Below are 18688 nucleotides of genomic sequence, written 5' to 3'. Positions count from 1 at the left end.
TCTGTTTGCTGTCAGCACCTCGAGTTGTTTTAGCACCAAACCTGTAATTCTTGCACTGCCATGCACCTTTGGAGCAGCTCTTTACTGGGTGTCTTCTCCTGCAGCTCTTTGAAAGGGATCCAGCAAAACGACTTGGGGTCACTGGCAATATCAGAGACCATCCTTTCTTCAAAACAATCAACTGGACAGCACTAGAGAAGAGAGAGGTGGACCCTCCCTTCAGGCCAAAAGTGGTAAGTGGGTTGTTCTTTGTTCTTAGTAAACAGCAGCCATAGGGCAAGGGGTGAATTCTGTATCTGCACAAAGGATCCCACTGCCATTTTCTCCTCACATTTTACAAATGAGAAAGTTGTGTATCTGTAAGCTCATTGTTCTTGGATGGTTCAGTTATACACAGGTGCACTGTACTCCTCTGACTGCCCTGAGATCTTCTGTTAAGACTGTCCTATTGCTCTCAAGGAGCTTTGTGGATAAAATGTTCCTGAGAACCAACAGATAGCTTTGATCTCCATTCCCCATGTGTTAGAATGTTCACAGTTCCTCACAGTTTGCTTTTCTGAAATGCCACATGGGAGGAGCAGCAGTAGCTCCAGGCTGCTCAGCTGGTACCTGCTGCAAGCACCCTGTGCAAGCATTAAATCTCTGCTGCTTCCAACTCACCCAGGCAGCTCCAAGGGGGCCAAGAAGCAGCATTCTCTAAGCTGCTGAACTTGGGATTCATGTACATGCCTGATGTTACCTGAAAAAACACCTGCAGAACAGACTGTAACTCAGTGTGTATCACAGTGGGATGCTGCTGCTCCGGCTCACATGGTTAAAATCCCAAACCAGTGTTTCTCCAGCCTGTTCCTAGAACAGGTGAAATGGTCTGGAGGCAACTTAAAATGTATTCTGTGGAGGAGAGCTGCCCCTTCAAACACACAAGGTTTTGAGTTGCTTGTTCCCAGAGAAGTGGGAAATCTTTGGTGGTGGAGAGTGTAAAACAGTTTCTAGTTACATGAATATTTATTAAACACAAAACAGCTGCTGTAGGGCATTGCTTTATTCTCTGAACAAGTACAGCCTGAAAAATGTTCTCAGGAATTGAAACATTTTAGTTAATGGCAAGAAATGTTGGTCTGATGTGTAAATTAATGCTGCATTGCTCTTGTCAACAGATAATCTTTGGGTAATAATCCAGTGTTATCTCAAATCCAGGTTTCTTCTCCAAAGCAACCTGGGTTTGGTTTTTCTGTTTCCAACAGAAAACTATTGTTAGTTGGTTTCCAACTAACAATAAGAAAGTGCCCAGTTATAATCTTATAGTTTTGTTAAAATAGGTTAAAATTAGATTTTTTTTTCTCTAAAGCAGGGGAAGGAGGGAGGGAGCTAAAAGACTAACTTCACAACATTTTGTATTTAAGTAATTTGCTCCTGAAGAAAAGACAAAATTTGTCTCAAACTGTCTTCCCTCTCTAATACAGAAATCAGCAAGTGACTACAACAACTTTGACAGAGAATTTCTGAGCGAGAAGCCAAAACTGTCTTACAGTGACAAAAACCTGATTGAGTCCATGGATCAGTCTGCATTTGATGGATTTTCTTTTATTAACCCAAAATTTGAACAGATCTTGAACAAGTAAGTCTCTGAACAGCTGGACTTTAAAGCAGGGTTACAAACCCAGACTCCCAAGTGTTAATGCATTCCAACGACGTCGATACTTCAGAATAATACACCCTAGTGTGATGAATTATGTTCAACTCCTGATTTATTGGCAGTGTTTTTATGCATGGTTGGGTTTAAGGTATGTGAATCATGTGCATTATTTTCTCTGTTTGGGAAAATGTAAATTCTGTTTGGTACTTGAATGTAGTTATGTTATATATATAATGTGTGTGCTGTATATTTTGCTCGAGAGAAGACATTGGGGAACAGAAGATGTCTTTTTAAAATGTGTTTGAGCCCTTGGTTCTTTTATTTGTCTTCAATTAAAAGAAAGTTTAATGTAATTTTCACTTACGGCTCTATGATTTTTAACAATATACAATTTAACTCCAGTGGTCTTTAAAATACAGTGATCAGTTGGTCAGCCCTGATCTCTTTCTTAAAATATTTGTTATTTTTGTGAATTAAACAAGAGTCAGGAGAAAGCAGAGATGCCTAGTGTAAGACCAGCTGCTGAGGGAAACAGCTCAGGGATGCTTTTGGTGAATAAATGCTACATTTATTACATTTACATTTATTCCAAGGCAGTCCAAGCCTTGAGACAAAGAGGCCTCAGCATCCAGAGCAGCCCCATCCTTCCTGGGAATGTGGGGTTCTGCCCCAGCAATCACAGCAGGACAGAACCCAGGTAATGACTGCAGAGTTACTTGCCTGCTCTGCCTGAGGGATTATTCTGTTTAACTGCCAAACACAAAATCCTTCTTCCAGTTTTATTTGCTTGTTTTTAACACAGCAGCTGTGGCTCCTCCTGCTTGCTGTTAGAAGGGCACAAAACCAGATCCTGCTGCCTTGCAACACTTACTTCTGAATTTTAATTTTTAGCCATTAGAGAGAAAGAAAAACAAATGTAATGACTGCAAAGCTCCTTCCAAAACCTTTGCCTTGCAGTCAGCTCATAAAATTCAGGCTGAAGCAAAGTTTCTTTGCTTCTTAGGAACTTTCTGAATCTTGTAACACTATTGCAATTTTCTCAACACTGGGCAGGCAGAAAAAATGTACATGTGTCAGTTGACCCAAGAATTATGGAATGCTACAGAACTCCTAAGAGAACCCTGGAGCTTCTGGGTCGTTTCAGACTGTTAATCCTGCTGAAAGAGCAGCAGAAAGCTGTAATACTTGTAGAGATTAAAAAAGAAATACACTGCTGCCTTTGTTCTGCTCCTAAAGAACAGCTCTAGCTTATTGCTGTAACTCAAGCAATGCCAGCATGACTCGGATGCCATCTGAGCCTGCAGCAGACTGAGGCTGGAAGGGGCAGAACACAGCTGGCACTTCCAGACTGCCAGGGCTGGCCTGCTTTACCAACCCCACTGCAAGGAAACAAGAAAGGGATTCTGCTTTCCAAGGTGAGTGCTGTGCCCTTGCACCCAAGCAGAAAGGCATTTCTAGGTAAGGAGTTCCAAAAGTGGGTGCCAGCAGCAGGGGCTATCTGCACACAAAGTTGTTATCAGTTGGCAGGAGTAGTAAATATTCCTTTTGGGAACTGGCTCCCTGTACTCACCTGCTTTGCTCTGGAGTAACAAGTGCCGGATCTGCTCAGGAGGCTTCACACAGCAGCTCTTCCAGCTGGCATCTGACTGATGAACCAGGAGCATCTCCTACTGCCACAGCTGTGCCCAGCTGCACTCACACATTGGCACAGATCCCTTTCCTCTGCACAGCAGCTACTCCACCCCTCCTGCACAGGGCCCTACACCACTGTTACCTGTGTTACAGCACAGCCTGGGGAGCTCCTTCACCTCCTCTGCAGAGCTGCTGCAGCCCAGGGCCACCTGTGAGAACCACCTGAGTTCACTCACTCACCCATTGCCTCTGGCTCATGCTCATACTACAGGAAGTTTCAGCTTTTAAAGGATTTAGTCCAGAAAGCAGCCTAAAAGCTCTAAAACAAACAAAGTTACCTGCTCCCCAAACAGAAATACACAGTGGAGTTAAAGAACAATTAAAACACAGCTCCCACCTAGCAGAGGAGAGACAAGTGGTTACCACCTGGGGGACTGCAATCAGCAAGACATGAAAATGTGACTACGTAATTCTAAAAGCACAAAGCAGTCATTAATTTTGTCCTTGTCATTCTGAAGGATAAGTACTCCTGCAAATTTAATGCCCTCCAGCTGCATACAGACTTGTACTGACAGGCAGCATTTGGCTGTTGGTTTTCACCTTTCTCAAAACACCAGCAGCATGTTCAAGACAATGTAAGGACAGTGCAGGTCTGAGAGGGTGGAGCAGATCTTAATCCCAGTGACCAGGTGAAGCTAATAAAGCCTTACCTTTCTCCTCCATCGTGTGCAAATCCTGGCATGCATTTATTTAATCACTTCCTCCAACAACTTCCTCCATTATTGAGCTTCCTACTTCAATCATAGTTATTTGTCACAATAAAGCACCACAAGGTGAATTAATGTAATCCTTACATTTATATGTAAACTCCCTAAGCCCAGTTTGTGGAAGCTGTGGAACGCTGCTGAGGCCCAGGAACACTCACCTGCCACTTCAGCCACTGGAAATGGACATGGAAAGAAACACACATCAGTGCACCTTGTAGCATTTGATCTTTATTACTTGGATCAAAGGTCAAATGATTACATTTGTCTGAAAGATCACAACAAAGGCCAACGATGTAAGAAAGGACAGGTTAATCCCAGTCCAGAGACTGCATCTGAGCCAGGCACACATAGAGGCAGTCAAATGGTACAAACACAGAAGGTCAGGACAAGGGTCTTCCCCTCTCCTGTCAGTGACTGTTCTGTCAGGAGTGGGGGACACACTCACAGAAGTGACAATTAACTGCAGTTCTTCACTGTGCCTTCCCAGAACAGCAGTCAGCCTTACACCCTGGGAGAACCCATCACTCCAAAACTACATTCAGCTCAAATCTACATTCATCACCTACACCTGCTCTCTGCAGCCAGGGTCAGATGCAGTCACTGATTTAGAACATTCCTACCATAGAACCAACAACTTCATTTTTTTTTTCTCTTCAAGTATCAGCACAATAGTTTATTTACACTTCTATACACCTCTTTTTACTGAACACCCATTGTAGTAAAACACGCATCACAGTATATTTGAAAGCAGGCTATAAAAATACCTACTGTACATAGAACATGAAGCCTCGAGGATGTTACAGCACCTCTGACAGATCAGAGAGGTAAAACAAAGGGGGAGAGGAGACACTTCAAGCTGTGCTCGCCAGCAAAGAGAAGCAACCCTGGGCTCAGCTCTCACTGGGGGACACATTTCTGCCCAAACTTCTTCAGCCAGGTCTGAGCTCACAATCTGCCAGTAAAATCCCACTTTTCTAATGCAGCCTCCTGGGATTTTTACAGATAAATCCTGACATTCTCAGTGTAAAAACTGCTCAACCCCCCCTCCTGTCCCAGCAGAGGAGCGGGGGCTGCCTGGGGCACAGCCCGGCTTTCCCACACCACCGTGGGAGGGGAAATTGCTCTTTCAGTTGTGCCACAAAGGTGGCCTTGTTAACCACACATCAATGAATTCACTCCTCTGAGCAGTGCCAGGCAGGCTCTCTCTTCACCCCACAACTATGGGCACAGCTGAATTAATAAAGGTCTGAAATGGCATTACCATAACACACACACACACAAAGCTTTAGACAGCAGCACTTGAAGCAAGTGTTCCTGGTCATTCTGCACCCTACACATTCCTCCTCTGAAACAGAACCCAGCAATGCACTATGGCTTACTTCCAGAGCTGAATATATTGCTGAATGTAGCTTATTTAAAAAAAAAAAAGTAATCACAACAGCAGCACATTATTTTATAGACCCTGCACAAACAAAAGACAATTTAGCCCTTGCCTGCAAAACTATGTTACCAGGGCCTGGTATTTCACACAGGAATTCAGGAAAGAAAAAAAGCCAAAACAACAAAACAACCCCACCAACTCACATGGTAAAAGCTCAATTAATTGGAGAGAATCCTTAGAAAAAACACAGTTCAACTACCAAAGAATAGTTCTCCTCATTGCAGAGCTAGAGCCAGCAGCAGTGCTGGCAGCTCACTTCAGTTGTCTGGTAACACACATACAAAATACACTTTGATTTAGTACAGTTAAAAGGTTGTGACCTTGACAGACATAGAAAATTCCATTTTTAGCACTGGAGTTTCACTAGGCATAAAAGAGCAATGAAGAACTGGGATGATGGAAGGTGCTTAAAAACAATACGAGAAACTCCAAGGCAGGTGTGCCTTGTTAAAATTATTTCAGAATTTACCTGGTGTTTTTGTTGCATGAGCTGTTAGAATGGTTAAACTCACCTAACCTTTCTGTACTGTTTCCTGATGTACATATTAAACGTGGCTATAAAAGAGAAACATATACTTTTATGTTGAAATTCATTCCAAAAATTCTCTAAAAATATAAAAGACAACACTAACATGACAAGCAGCTTTTCCAGCCCTTGACAGACTGAATCCTTTCCCCTCCCTTCCAGAAAAGCTGCTCATCCCCTCCCATAACTGCAGCAGAAAGGACATGTCTCTTTCCATCTCTCTCCATTCATTCCCCACTTGTCACTCACACTCATGTCCCCCACTGCCCTCCAAAATACCCCTGGTCTCTGGAAAGTATCAAAATCTTGCTAAAACAGCAGAATTTCCCAGGTAGCAAATCTAGCTTCAATGCCTTCATTTTCCAAAGGGAACATCTCCCTTGTGAATTTCAGAAAAATTTTAAATTGTGTTTGGCAAACCAAAGTTCACTTTAAAACACAGGACAATTATCAGAGCTGATGGGCTTCCCCATTTAAAGCAGCTTTGCAAATGAAGCCTCCAGTGCTCAAAATGTAGAATTTTGCCCATGTTAAATACACCATCAAAAAAACTCCATGTAATTCTAGGCAATCATTCACAGTAAAAACAAGAGAACTCTTAGAAAAAACACTTACAAAGAGAAAATAAAATCTAGTTAAAATCTGCCAGTAAAATCAACACGGGCAATTAACCACCTTGCATTACCCACAGACAAAAACAGTAAAAACCCACTGAAACTGCACAAATTTACATAAGAAAAATCTAAACCCAACTCTGCTCTGCTCCCCACAATCTTTTCACTGATACCTTTGGAGTTATCCACGAGCACAGGTTTTGTCCAGAGGAGCAGAATCACATTCGAAATGTCTGGAAGGGAAGGGCAGGCGCGTCCATCCCGCCCTGCTCCGACACCGCGGGGCCCTGAGCTGCTGGAGGAAGGGCTGCTGCCCCGGGAGCTGCAGCTATAGGTGGGTGGGCACTGTCCTCAAAGCTTCTTCTCTCGACCTATTCACACCTACATTCTGCAAATTTAAGGACAAAAATAAAATAAAATGTTAAAGCAAAGGTCTGATGGGCAGCCGTGGTTTTGCTCAGCACGCAGCTGTTACAGGACACAAAGGTGAGCAAGTTGTAATGCTGGATCCCTCAAAATGCTCTGTAAAACACAAGGAAAGGCCCCAGCCCCTGTCAGAATCAGGTTGGACCTCATGCCAGTGCCAGGAGCTTTACAGAGCCCTCAGACACCCAAAAGCAGGATCTCTGCTGCCAGTGAAATGCATCCCTCAGACTTGTACCACACCAGGTCTGGCAGGACAATTGGTGCCTATACAGCATATGCAGGTCTCACTGTTACAGCTTTTAAAACCTTTTTTTCCTTTAATCACTGTTTTAACCACATTTTTCTAACCCTCTGTCTCTCCCAGTCTTTATGCATGTAGTATAAGGAAAAAACAGAACCCTGCAAAGGCCATAAACCAGACAGGAATCAATAAAATCTTGAGGGAGGGAAGCCCTCCTCTCCTTGTTCCAAGCACACTCCAGGAAATAATTCCTGAACACCAACAGCCATAAAGCCAATCCTGATCTTATCTGTGAGCAGCCAAACCACTGGAAGAACTCTGAATAACTCCCTGAAGAGCTGGTAACATCAAGTGTTCCCTGAAGAGCTGGTAACATAAAGTTTAAATGCACTTTGGGATACACATGGCTTGTGGCAGATGTCACACTGACATCAGGAAATGCTCCAGTGGTTTTATTACCACATTTATTAGAGTTTACATTCAAAACAAGTCTCTCCAGTCAAGCTCTGGGGAAAGGAGAGCCCCACGAGCACACAGCAAGGGGCCCTCTCAGCACATGCAGACAGACAACTCCATCAGTCAAAACTCATCCACTCAAAAAGCAATTCAAACCCCTCCCCAATCCCAGTTTCTAGATTTTCAGCCATTTCTTATGAAAGCAGGCTATAAACAAGCAGCACCACATTCTCTTTGGAGATTGAATTCTGCCAACATTGTTCTGCCCTTACCAGTTCTGCTCCATCCGCATCAGCCCTTTCCTCTGTCATCAGCCTTCAAGCCCTTGGGTAAATCCCCATTTTCCACCATGAATACCACACCAAGCTTTCTGGGAACATACACACAGCAAATGCTGCTGGACAGAGTTGTCCAAGTTCTGGAAATCCCTGCACCCACCAGCACACAGCCTGAGCCACTCTCACATCTCTTTGAAGGAAAGCAAAGCAACAGCCCTATTTCAAGAAGAAGCTTCTACAAGAAGCATCTCTTCTGCAGTAAGAGGAAAGCATCAGAAAGCACCAGTATCTGCTAAGAACACAAGGAGTTAGCAAAACAAGTCATACTCTTCATGGTTATGGGAAAAAAAAAAAAAAACAAAAAACAAACCAACAGAACGTGCTGGCATTTGGTGTGTTTGTGTTTTTCTTAGCAACTGATGCAACATACCCAGAATTTCCCTGGGACTGCAGTGAGGTCTCCACAGGCACTCCCAGAATACTGGCTGAAATCTTTTAAGCTAAACATTTGATGTTGATTCAAAGAAAATTAAATGGAGCATGAAATGGAGCATCAAAATGCAGGAATCCAGAGGTACTGGAAATTAGTCCTCAAGCAGCAAGAGCTAGACAGCTCAAACATGAAGCTAAAAGGAAATGAGGTGATTAAGGCAAGGCAGAAGATGCAGCTTATTTCAGTGAATGAGAGGTATTGGATAAAAGCAGAATTCTAATAATTAAGACAGACCCAAAGGGAATATTGATAAGCAGGCAAGAAAGCTGAAAGCAAAAAAAGCTTGAATTCGAGTAAACAAACAGGCTGTGGAAGCAAAGTGTGCTGAACTGTCACATTGAAGGAAGAAAACTGGGATAAACCCTGATAAACACCCCCAAGGGCTTATTAAACAAACAACAGCCAGCAGTGAGAGCAGATGAGCAGGGGCTTAGAAAGGGACCAATATCCTCATTAACTGTAAGTGGATTCCTACTCACAGGAATCCCATTAGATGAGATGATGGCAACTGGGATCCCACTTTCAGAACAGCCATAGGGCACTGTGAGGGAAAAGCCATGCAACAAGGACAGTGCTGCTGCTTAGAAAGGGGACAGAGGTTTCAGCCTTACTTTTGGGACCAGAAGGAGTTCCTGAAACTGCCTGGCACCAAAGCACACCTGGACAAATGACCGTGCTGGGAACAGCCCCACACCAGCAGCAACACAGTCTGGAGAGCGCAGGAAACACAGGAGGAAGAATAAAACCCACCCACCTGTCCCAAATACTATTTCTACCCAGCCATACACCCTGTTCCCTGGGCAGCCCCAGCAGGAGCTTGCTGCTTCCGGGGCCTGCTCCCTGAGGCAGGAGCAGCCTGACCCTGCCTTGCACAAGAGTCCATCTTACCCTTTGAGAGACTCAGAGTACACAGATTAACTCAAATACCCTCCTATACCACTGCTGCTGTTCTCACTGTGCCCTGGCCTTTGGACATTCCTCCCCCAGCAAAGTGCTGTGGGTCTCCAAGAGGACAGGCCCTGCTCTCAGTTTTGCTTTGACTCAGCTGCAATGTGACCCTCACAGCAGAACAGGAAGATCCTGCAGAAAGGCTCCTGCAGGCAGAAGGAGGAACCTCTGGAGACAAGAGCCAGCCCAGGCCTAAGCACAGAAATAGAGCACAATACAAATATCCAGCTCTCTATCAGCCAGCTTCCCCTCAGCAAGCCTCCCAGCCAGCATCAGGCCTTCCTTTCACTGGCAAAGCCAGGGCTGTTCAGCCATCCTGCTGTAAGAGGAGATCCCTTAGAGCATTCTGCATATTTAAATATGCACTTCACTCTGTGGCACACATCAGCACAGCGAGTGCTGTGCTCAGCAGACACAGCCCCAGGAAACCTGGCTGGCAGCAGCTGGCAGCAATGGAGGGTCCTGGGTGCTCCTGCTGCTTCCCTTCCCTCTTCCATCTCCACCAGCCACAGACCAGGCAAACTTTGCTTTCCTCACTGTCATCCTCCCCCTCAATTTTCTCTGACAGCCCAAGCCACTCTTTTTCAAGAAACAAAACTCAGTTTTTCCACAGCAGATGACTGCACAGATTTTGGCTCCATAGGAAATGCAATGGATTTAATTTCATTTGGATGGGGTTTCCTTAGCTGTGGCCTGTGGAGGTGACAGCACTCCAAGCTGTCTCCATGTGGCTCCTCAGGAGCTGGCTGTGGCCAGCATCCCTGTGATCCCTCAAGAATGTCACCTCAGCTGGCAGGTAAGAGCAACCAGGCCCATGGTTGTGTACAAGGGGGTCCAGCAGGCTCAGCTGCTCCTCTGGGCCACCTTTCACAGCAAAGCTCATGCCCAGACCCTGGAGCAACTAAACATGGAAAAGTGACCAACCACTCCCACATCACAGTCATGACAGCAACAGGCAAATGATCCAGGTTCTCCCAGTTTCAGCCCAGGGGCAGTGGTTTAACTAAACACCAAGCACCACAGCAGGAGGCTCTCTGGTTATGGCAAACATTCCCAATTGCTACAAACTTCTGAAGACTTCAGTACCATTTCAGAAGTGCAGATATGTAAATTTCTTTTTTTTTTTTTCCCCAAAATCCTGGTTTGGGAAAAACATACCACCTGAGAAACCTAACAGCTAAAAACTTTCCACAACCTACAGTCCTGCTTACTTTCACTGCTTAAAGACCCCCTCAGAAAACAGTTCTGAGGCTCAGTGTTTTTCTGCCTTTCCCTGCCTGCTCCATGGCACAGGCACTTCCCACAGCCTTGCTGTGCCCAGAGAACAGCATGGCAAAGGCACCAGGGCACCACATCTCCCACAGCCTGCAGTGTCCTCCCTCCTGCAAGAGGCTTTCCTATCATACAGTTTGGGATTCATGCCCTGCTGGTTTGAGGTTTGTGTCTGCTGGAGCCACTACCCAGCTACAAAATGCTCTGGCTAACTCTGCTTCTAACTCTGTTCTGGAATGGTCAGCACTGCTTATTGGAACCCTCATAAAATCTGGGTACACAGCAGCTGGGGCAGAGCTGCACATGCTCCATCACCCACATCCACACAAAGCAGGAAAAGAGGGAATTTAAAATCCCTTCTCTAGGCAAACCTTAGAGCCTGGTTAATGCAGAACAGCTGTTAACAAAAGTTGTATATTAAAAACATTTATACACATTCCTGTTCTTTGAATAATTGTCCTGGAACTGAGTGAAAACTTGCTACCCTGCTCTAACAGCACATCCTTAATTAGCACACGTAGAGCCCTAGTGCTGTGGATCAGTAGGATTAGGGATTTACAGTAATTATGGGTTGTTATTTTACACTGCATGGCAGTCCAATCACTCCCAAGGGCTCTGAAACAGATAATACTGGTGCTCTGCTGGGCAAAACAAATTCTGACCTTCTTATCTCACACAGGATGTTGTGTTTCATGGCTTTCATAAATACACTGCAGCTAACACAAAATGATTGCTGGCTATTACAATAAAGCTTAATGCTGCAGGATATTTAAATGATAGCAATTTACAAAACCAGCATTCCAGTGAGAGCCGATCAAGGTCTGATAACTCATCCACAATAAATTAGCCAGTGCAACAGTTTTATTGTGATTTGATTAATTTTTTTCAAATCATGTGCTGTACAAACATTTGGTTTGAATTATGAGTTTGGTTTGGGTGTGGCTATTTTATTTTTTTATTATTATTATTTCAAAGTGATTGGAATGATTAGTTTTTCAATTTATTTTGAAGTAGCAGGATGAAAACAGCACCCAAGTTTGATAGTTGGTCGGGACACAGGATTCACTGATGAGCAGGGACTGTTACAAGAGCGTCCTCGGTAGGTCTGGAAATGTCTACATTCTGTATAATAATAAAAATACAGACAATATTTATCATGCAGCAGTAAGACCAACAAAAACCACCAATCAGGTCCCTTCACAAGTACACAGCTGGGTTGATTGAGAAGCAGAGATGGTTTCAGCCCCCCACACCCCAAGAACGCAGCAGTCAGAGATGGTTGCTGTCCCAGAATGAGACAGCACAAAAGGTATTTACAGTAAAAAAAAAAAAAAAAAAAAGAAAAAAAAGCTTTTTAAATTTTCAGAGTCCTCTGAGGAGCAGTTAAATGCAGCTCCCTTGCTAGCAGCACTACCCAAAGCTCAGGTCAGTCACATTTAGGAGGAAGTATTTTACAGGCCCAGCTAGGAATCCACCTTATCTCGTGCTTCAGCACTTGCACATCTCACTGAGAAACTTTCAGTGTTTCACTGAATATGCCACGTGCTTCTGTGCCAAGAGGAAGCTTTCAACATGTGCTTGTGTTATAGACAATGTAACATCTCCAACAAAATAAAATATATGTTCTCAGACACCTTAACCATTCCAGGCTGATCATACCAACTAGATCTCACCTCTTTTTGCAGAGGTTGCAAAGAAACAATGACATTCAGTGCAGCACTCAATTATTTAAAATCAAATGAAAGCAAGACCTCAGTGCAGCCAAAGAGGAATCACATCTGCTATGGCACCACCTCCTGAAAGTCCCAAAGCCTGTGCAATTGGTATTCCCCCTCCTCCCAAGAGAGCAGACCATGATAAACTGCTCTGAAGTTCCTTACAAGATCCATTTTAGGCCAAATCATTGCCAATTCTTCAAACTTCACACTGATGGGTTTCCTTGGTCCTGCTTGTTCCACACTGTGGTAAGCCAGCTCACCTTACACTAACATCTCCCTCCCCCAGGTCCTCTCAACAAAATAAAACAGCAGATCTGGTGTGAGTAATGCCCTCTCTGTCATTCACTGACTAAGCCAGATGTGCAAAGCAGACATTTCACTCCAGCACTTGCTGGGTCCCTTCTTTGGGCCAGAAAACAACAGCTAAAGCAACTCCCCTGAATTATTTTCTGTAAAAGACTATAGACTCCTTCATTGGAAAAGGTCAGAACTTCAGCCTCACAATGCTGACAAACACAAGGCTTCAGTCTGCTCCAGAAAAGTCCCCACGGTACTCTGAGGTTCACACATGCCACAAACAAACAGCCCAGAGCTCTGCCTGCATTTCTGCCACGTGAAAATAGATGTTTTCAGCTGAGCCAAAAGGAGGGCACTGTTCTGGAGCACAGACTATAAGTGACTGGTGGGTCACAGAACAGACACTGGGCAATTCTCAATCCAATAGCCTCATTGTTTAACAATGCTGTTATGTGACACTGTATTTAATTAAATGCTCTGACTTCAATAGACTACTTGAAAAGTTAATTTTACAGAAGTAATTAACATTTTCATAGGTGATTTAAATGAAAGCTTTTGAAATTTTCACAGTCCTCTGAGCAGCAATTAAATGCAGACAGGACCCCCTTAAGTCCTTCATTCGGACCCACTTCCTGAACAGTGGAACATCATCCAAATTCACCAGGCTGGGTTTCCTTTGGGGCAGAGGGAGAAGAGAATTTGAGGGGTTTTAGGAAAATGCCACTGCTCCTTTTTTTTCTTATAAAATTCATTCACTCAATTCATTTGTGCTCAAATCAGCCTTGTGTCTTTGAGCTGACAGCAATGGAAATGTCTTCCTGATCCTCTGCACCTGAACAGAGCCACCCCACAGCAGTGCCAGCATGGCCACATCCCTTGCTAGACATGTGGAGAGCCACTTGGTGATTCAGGCAGAGCTTTCCACCTTGAGATAAACCCCTTCAGTTAGAAGACTGGCATTTTCGGCAACATTTTAGCAAGCTGTAATTTTAGCACTGATATTTTGATCAGCCCAACTAAAAATGTTCATCTACATTACTAAACACAAATAACCTACACCCTCATGGATTTTCACTATGCTTCTCCTGCTTTAGGTACTGTGAAAACACAGACTGGATTTCCTAACCATGATAAATCAAACTAAGATACAAAATGGGAAAGCAGAATGACAAACCAGGAAAAGGAAGAGGAAGGAAATATTGCAATACAGTTGTTGAAGAGAAAACATTCAAAAGTCAGGGTTTTCAGAACTTGGAATACGCAGGTCATTAAAACAAAACTTATCTGCAGAAGAATTCTGGTATGAATTCTGCACAATAGTGAACCCTCAGTTACAAAAGGCACTTTATGTCATGTGCCTTGTTTAATACACAGATAAAACCTCATTTCTCACTATATTCCTCTTCACCATCAACTGTTGCTCTGAAAGCCACCAAACACAGCCCTTTTTTCTCATGTTATCAAACTGACTTCCACTTCACCAGTGGCACTGCTCCTGACCTCAGCACGGAATCAGTGCCATGCCTGGTGGCATGAGCCTGAGGATCTGCAAGAGAACCTTGACACATTTCACACAACTTTGATGCTAAAGCAAAGGAAGAGCTTGGCACAAGCAGCAGAAGGAGCCTGAGCTGAGGTGGGCACTGAGGAGCACAGAGAGCCTGAGGCAGGCAGAGCACAGGGCTGCCATGGGCTGACAGCTTCTCTGCACTTACATTTCACAAACACGCTCAATTTCCTTCCCCCGGCTGTCCTGCTGTTTCCTGAGAGCTAGTCTTCCTCTCCAGCTTTGGCTTAAAACACAGGTGACATCATCAATTCCTCTTTTTCATACAGCAGTGATGAAAAAGCTGATGACTTCTCTCCCCAGACCAGGCGTGGCACTCATAACACAACTGTGGGCTACACCTACTTCTGCTGAGTGACAAAGCCTGGCAGAACTTCATAGAGTTTTTAGACTGACACCACATCTTCAAATTCTCATTTCTCAAAGATAAACTATTCCAGCTAGAACTCACAGTATTACAGAATTTACAGTTTGATTCAGTCCATAAAAAACTTGCTCCCCCCTCAGAGTAAACCAGTAGCAAAGCTTCATATGTAAAATAATATAAAACAAAACTCAGCTGAGTTATCAAATCAATTCTAGCCACAAGGACAATGGAAATCAGCTCAGACCATACATTACATCAAGTTCTCCAATTTGAAAAATATTCTTACCTCAGGTTTATCTCTGTGTGTGTTTACAGCTTCAACATTCAGAAATATAGATTCTACTTTACATCCTGTTGATAGAAAACACATTTTTAGACACATCTGCTTTGAAAGTGAAATTATAATAATGATGCAATCAAATTTTGAGATGGTGAAGGTTAATACTTTCCCTTTCTGGTTTATACCACAATTTCCTGAATGCTGAAGAACTAAAGCTACAGAAATTAATCTGTTCCCCGTGGATTAATACTACTGTCCATCTGATAATCAATCTCCTCAGCTTAGCTTTATCATTACTTCCTTTGAAAAAAAATCTTTTTTTTAACATACACAAACATTCAATGAGGAAGTTTTTACTTGTAACTTTTTGTGTTTTAAACATCCAGGACTTCTGTACTACAGTAAAATTCTAAGAAGATAAATGCTGCTCTCATTTCTTAAACATAAAAACAACTACAAGAAGGTACAGTGTGTTGTCAACAACCCCCATTCCTCTATATGTGCAAAATGGTTTTAACCCCAAGCTAAACAGAACTTCAATGCTGACTCCTGAAAAGGAACTTCTGCTTTACATTGAAAAATTCAAAACTCCAGTGAGGCAAGAAAACTTAAAACAGTGAGAAGAAACAACTATTTCCCAGGTAGTATAAACTGATCCACTTAGTGATATAATTACTCCATACACCATGGCCACAGCACTTCAAGCCATCTCTGATTGCCAAACCCTGGCTCATCTCACACAAGCATGACTTTTATAAGCTACCACTACTCTACAGAACATCATTAACAGTCACTTCCTCTGACACACCAGACTCCATCCTCTATCACAAGCGGGTTTCCAGATTTTTCTCCTCATTTATTCCCTGAAGTCGTAACACATTACGACTTCCATGGAGTTGTTACATGACAGAAAAGGGGGATTTCCTTAGAAAGCCACTCCACTTAAAAAAAAAAAAAAAAAAATAGTAAGGCCAGTATTTGCCTTCCCTTTGGGAAGCCTGTCCTTTTAAAGCCCATTTGTCAGGAAGACTGTGAGCAAACACTGTGGGAACTCAGAGAAACAGCAAACCATAAAACAGATTTCAAGGAGGAAAAGCACATCATCTCCCACTGGAGCAGGATCCTTACTCATCCTTCTGACCACAGATCCACTGTGAGCCCTGAGACCAAGCCAAGCCAAGCTCTGAGCCCTGCTGCTGGCCATTCCCCAGGGCTGTTACACAGCAGACACTGCAGAGCCCTCTCAGTCCTTGCCACAAGCGGAGTTTAAGATCCAAAGAGAGCCTCATGGGGAGAGCTTTACACATAAACCAAAGGGACAGGCCTTCTCCACAGCAATTACCACATGCATTCTACAGCTCATTTTTAATTGCTGATGAGCAAGTTCCTACCTACAGCAAGCTGCAGTTTCCCTTTTCATAGAACCACCACTGCCCTGGACAGCTGAGTAAAGGTCTCATCCACCCTGATCCAGCTGTCAGGCTGTACCAGATGTTCCTCCACTGCAGGTCAGACTCTTAAGGTGGCAATGATGCTCCTCTCCACCACCAGGAAGAGCAAAGCCCCAGGGGAGGCATTTCCCCAGAACAGGCTCAGCTGGGAGGTATCAAACACACCAGCTCTGATCCTGCATCCTGCCTGCCTGGAGCCAAGTGCCATCAATCAGTACTGCAGAAATAATTTACACAGTCCTTGTGTTTTCAGATGGCTGAACTCCAAAAAGCAGGTTGGCTCAAATGTGCTCATCAGACATATGTATCAAACCCCTTAAAAAAGGACAGTGGCATTTCTTTCCCTCCAGTCAGAAGGGCAAGGACAGTGTTTTGTACCACTTTGTTTCCTTCCTCTCTTAGTGCGTGAGCAAACACTCAAACATCCACACCCTCTTAAAATTTATGAACAGTCACCCAACTTCCCTCCTCCTGCAAAGAAAGAAAAACAGCAACAACAACCAAAAAAAAATCCACCAGAGAACCCCCAAAAAACCAAAGAGAACCCCAAAACAAAGCCTTGCTGTGGAAAACAGGCAGACTCTAGCAGGGCAGAAGAACCCAGTTTTAAAAAGCCCAAGTTTTAACTGCAGTGAATCTTGATTTTCAAACTCCAGCTTGTCATGCAAGGCTGGGAACACCAGATGTCACCACAGCACAGGCTGTCCTTCCTGTAAGACGAAACTGCAACCAAATGACAAAAATTTCCTCACACAGATTTTCCAGTACAGCAGCTACTTTGTTTCATAATATTCTTTGTTTCAACTTCATTTGAAACTTAACAAAACACAAAGTACTGATCTGGACCGCCATTTTTCAGAGCTGATAATCAAAGACAGCCTCCAATTAATGACTGAACCAGCATTTTTTGGCAATATATTTTTCCTAATAAGCTGTGCAGATAATTCTCTGCCTGAGATGATCTTCTCAAGTGGGATATCAGCAGACACGACCCAGCCATAACTGAATGAAAATGAGCAGAAGGCACACACTAAGCTGAGGTGGGAACACACACAAAACTCCATCAGCAATCAGCCTAAAGTCCTAGCAGGGCACTCAGCAACCCTCACCCCACACTGCCCACAGAGCCCAGGGAAAGCCCCTGAGCCAAGCACCAGGAACAGCAGCTGACAAACAAATGCCACCATCAACAAACAAAGTGGTTCATGGGGTATTCTCATAGTCCATGGAAAAAAAAAAATAGTTCAGGAAAAGAGAACAAAGTTATCTAAGGCTAAGGAAACACATTTGGCAAGATGAAAAACCTATACAAATTTGCCTGTCTTTTGCAAAGCAATACCCTCCAATACATCAATAAAACCTCAGATCTTGCTGTAGCAGACGTGTAAATGCACGGGTTTGCCAGAAGAATTAGTGAAATAGAGTATGAACTGGGCACAAAAACTGTCCCCTCCAGCAGTTACAGCCACTGGTGGTTTCAGGCCTTCAGCAACACAAGTGTTTCCTGGCACAAGGCAAAGCAAGGGTAATCCAGAGGATTCATTCATTCCAGCAAAGCTCTGCAGGCATACATGCAATGTCAAACCTGACTATTTTAAAGCAACATAAAGTGTGTTTTAAACACTCCACCACCTTTCCTGATGAGTATAGCCAGACTTATATAATAAATATACATACTTGCACTTACCATAAGCCACTGGGGTTAGCTTTAGGACGGTATGCAGTGGGCACTTCAGGTAGGGCAGTTGTTCTGAGAAATCAAACCACAAATTACACATGAAATACAGGTTACAACTGACTCTCCTGTTATGTTTCAGGTTAGCTACTTGAATAACTTTTTACCTAACAGGATATTTCTTTTCCTAGTATGCAACAGAGATGTTAATCAAAGCAAAAAACAACTACCACAGTATTTCAGGTGAGGAGCAGCTCAATAACATCAACTACCAAGTTATATGTGGGGGTCAAATACCAAAAAATACACTTGGGTACTTGCCTGGCAAAACCAGCCTCTGATGATAGAGCAAATTGTTAGAATTTATTGTGTGGAACCTTAAGGAGTAAATGTTCAAAAAAGCAGCCTGTTTGTAATGCACCAAGGAAGACTTACCTGCGGGCTTGTCAAGGAAATATGCGAGCAAGCAGCGCATGACAGCTTGGTGACAAATGACAAGCACATTCTCCTGCCTTTCCAGTTCCATAATTACTGGCTCCAGCCTCTGAACAAGATCTTCATAGGACTGGGTGGGGAGGAGAAACACGGAGCACATTAAAAAGG

The 18688-nt window shown here is 43.6% G+C and overlaps 2 protein-coding genes across 5 annotated transcripts in view; one reads left to right on the top strand and one right to left on the bottom strand.

Moving 5' to 3' along the window:
* PRKCD (protein kinase C delta) overlaps positions 1-1989 on the top strand; it is a 60341-nt gene extending 58352 nt beyond the window's left edge. For both annotated transcript variants that reach the window (XM_036390755.2, XM_036390756.2), the window contains exons 17-18: positions 105-233; positions 1464-1989. In XM_036390755.2, coding sequence (XP_036246648.1) covers positions 105-233; positions 1464-1622 — 288 coding nt within the window. In that variant the 3' untranslated portion in view covers positions 1623-1989. The remainder of the gene's footprint in view (positions 1-104; positions 234-1463) is intronic.
* A 4835-nt stretch (positions 1990-6824) lies between these two features.
* The window catches only part of LOC118691540 (6-phosphofructo-2-kinase/fructose-2,6-bisphosphatase 4), a 48818-nt gene continuing 36954 nt past the window's right edge, over positions 6825-18688 (bottom strand). For all 3 annotated transcript variants that reach the window (XM_036390759.2, XM_036390757.2, XM_036390758.2), the window contains 4 exons: positions 18521-18650; positions 18098-18160; positions 14966-15030; positions 6825-7004 (listed from right to left, as the gene is read on the bottom strand). In XM_036390759.2, coding sequence (XP_036246652.2) covers positions 6945-7004; positions 14966-15030; positions 18098-18160; positions 18521-18650 — 318 coding nt within the window. In that variant the 3' untranslated portion in view covers positions 6825-6944. The remainder of the gene's footprint in view (positions 7005-14965; positions 15031-18097; positions 18161-18520; positions 18651-18688) is intronic.

This window comes from Molothrus ater, chromosome 11, assembly GCF_012460135.2.
Source record: "Molothrus ater isolate BHLD 08-10-18 breed brown headed cowbird chromosome 11, BPBGC_Mater_1.1, whole genome shotgun sequence".
NCBI classification, from domain to species: Eukaryota; Metazoa; Chordata; class Aves; order Passeriformes; family Icteridae; genus Molothrus; species Molothrus ater.
Note: the sequence above shows the minus strand (reverse complement) of the source record. Positions and strands in the feature narration are given on the sequence as shown.